General features: G+C 42.5%; 1 protein-coding gene across 1 annotated transcript; it reads right to left on the bottom strand.

Annotated features, from left to right (window-relative positions):
- Window positions 1-646: 646 nt before the first annotated feature.
- Window positions 647-1,902, bottom strand: LOC121940823 (ras GTPase-activating-like protein IQGAP1; the record flags this gene model as incomplete). Its single annotated transcript, XM_042483507.1, has 4 exons — window positions 647-810; window positions 1,029-1,241; window positions 1,353-1,440; window positions 1,713-1,902. Coding segments are annotated over 4 exons (655 nt in total), but the record flags the coding sequence as incomplete, so codon positions are not given.
- Between the last annotated feature and the right edge of the window lie 298 nt (window positions 1,903-2,200).

Raw genomic sequence — 2,200 nt, 5'->3', positions numbered from 1 at the left:
TTTGCTTTTTATTTTTGTATTTTTCTCGACGTCATCATAAATGAGATTTTGCTCTCAGTGATCCATCGAGACTAAATAAAGATTGAATTGAATCTGAATCACAGGACATCAAAGGCAGCAACACTGCTCCGAAATTAAGGACACAAGCAACGAGTCCTAAAACCGAACCGAAATCAGTTAATTTCGGCTCCTGCGGCCCCTCCTCTCAGAGTCAGCGGGGTTTTTTGAGCAGGTTTTTGGTCTGTGCTGAAGAGACTTTTACGTTTTCTTTTCTACGACATAAAATAAGTCAGCAAATACACGTAAACTTTAAAGCTTTGATGAGTCTTAAAAAAGGCGCTAACGAGTGGCTAAATGAGACGACAGAACGTCATCAATTCAAATTCAAAAACATTTTATTTGTTCCTGAGGAGCAATTTGTAAGGCGCACAGAGTAGTAAGGTAAAAAAAAAAGGTTAAAAATAAATAAAAAATCACGCCAAGACTCGGTGAATATATTTGTATAATATCTCCAATAAATAATCAATCCAATCAATAACATAATGTTATTCATCCAAAAATGTTTTAATGGTCCATTTAACAGGAACCTTCGTCATCATCACCATCATGATAATGACCGTGTGTGTGTGTGTGTGTGTGTGTCTACCTGTTGGCAGTCAGGTTGTCCAGACAGGAAGTGATGTAATGTCTGTAGTAGTCCACCTGTTCACTCTGGAATCTGCTCTTCGCCTGCAGACTGCCGAGAGTCTGACGAAGCTTCTGCAGCTCCGCCCCCCGACGCTGACGGTGCAGACGCTGCTGACGGATGTCCTGCGGCGGGAGCGTGAGCACATTAACAGAACGGTATTATTAAATACCGAGTTAGTTAAAGTATCGACACATCGGAACAGTTTTCAGCTCCAGACGCCCAAATACGTGAATGAATGTTTAAGAGTTTCGGTCATAAAAACATCAGCCAAAAAGCTCAGCAAGAAACGTGTGTATCTGTAAATGTGTGTGTGTGTGTGTGTGTGTGTGAAATTGGTCACCTTGGCGATCATCTGCAAGATCTGGTTTTCGGTCTGAGGTGGTCTCAGGACGCCAAGTCCCTCCAGACGACGAAGACACCTCAGGATCTTCCTCTTCTTCTCCTCTAAACTTAGGTTGCCGTTGGCGACCAGCGACTCGTTTCTCTTCATCTTCTCAGGTGTGCGAGCGTCCTGCAGAGCACGCCGCTGCATCAGCCAATCATGGCACACTTCCTGTGGAGGCAACGACGAGTTTACCCGAGATTCAACTCTACCTCTGTGGTGTGTTGTGTGTGTGTGTGTGTGTGTGTGTGTGTGTGTGTGTGTGTGTGTGTGTGTGTGTACCTGGTCATGTGACACAGATCCTCGCAGGATTTCACTCAGAGAGTCGCCCGGCTGAGTCCTGATGACATCAATGATCAGCTGCTTTGTGCTGAAAAAAAATATAAAAAATTAATACAATTTTAAAAAACCATAAACAATAATTAACGCCTCACAGTCGTTTGCTTGCGTGAAGCAACAGTTCACAGTGACCTTCGACCACCAAAATCGAATCGGTTCATCGTTGAGTCCACGTGGATGTTTGAGCCAAATTTCTCTCAAGAGGAAATATGGCGATCACAAGACTGATGCGGACGCGCGCACGTACTTAAAGACAAACCAAAAAAATAACGGCGTGACGTTTTTTAACTGAAACGCTGTTACCTGAGCAGCAGTCCTCTGGCGTCCGGTTTGTCGTTGGACTCGTTGAAGATGTCGAACTTGTTGGTGAGAGTCAGAGAAACCTCCGTCTTGCTGCTCTGAGACAGACTGGACTCTGATCCTGGATCTGATGATGAAGACTCTCCTGAAGAGCAGAGACAGATGTGAGACCCCGGCGGTCCTGAAGCCGCAACTGAAAAACGTTTTTTTTCTTTAAGCAGCAATTAAAAATGTGGAGTCACGATGGCACGAAGAGGAGCGGCGATAAAGAAGCAGCGTGACGCCTCATTGTCACTGTGACGGTTCTCTACGACCAGCAAGAAATTAAAAAACAAACCCCCAAAAACCAACAATAATATTACCTGAAAAAAACTTTTAAAAAAAAATAAATAAATAAAAAAGAAGAAACAAACAAGAAAATTACCTGAAAAAAAAATTAAAGAATATATGTATCATTTTTTTCCTGTAACATATTTTTAAATATATATTTA

Source organism: Plectropomus leopardus, unplaced genomic scaffold (assembly GCF_008729295.1).
Source record: "Plectropomus leopardus isolate mb unplaced genomic scaffold, YSFRI_Pleo_2.0 unplaced_scaffold944, whole genome shotgun sequence".
Lineage (NCBI taxonomy): Eukaryota > Metazoa > Chordata > Actinopteri > Perciformes > Serranidae > Plectropomus > Plectropomus leopardus.
The sequence above is the reverse complement of the archived record's forward strand: the minus strand, read 5'-3'. Positions and strand labels throughout refer to the sequence as shown.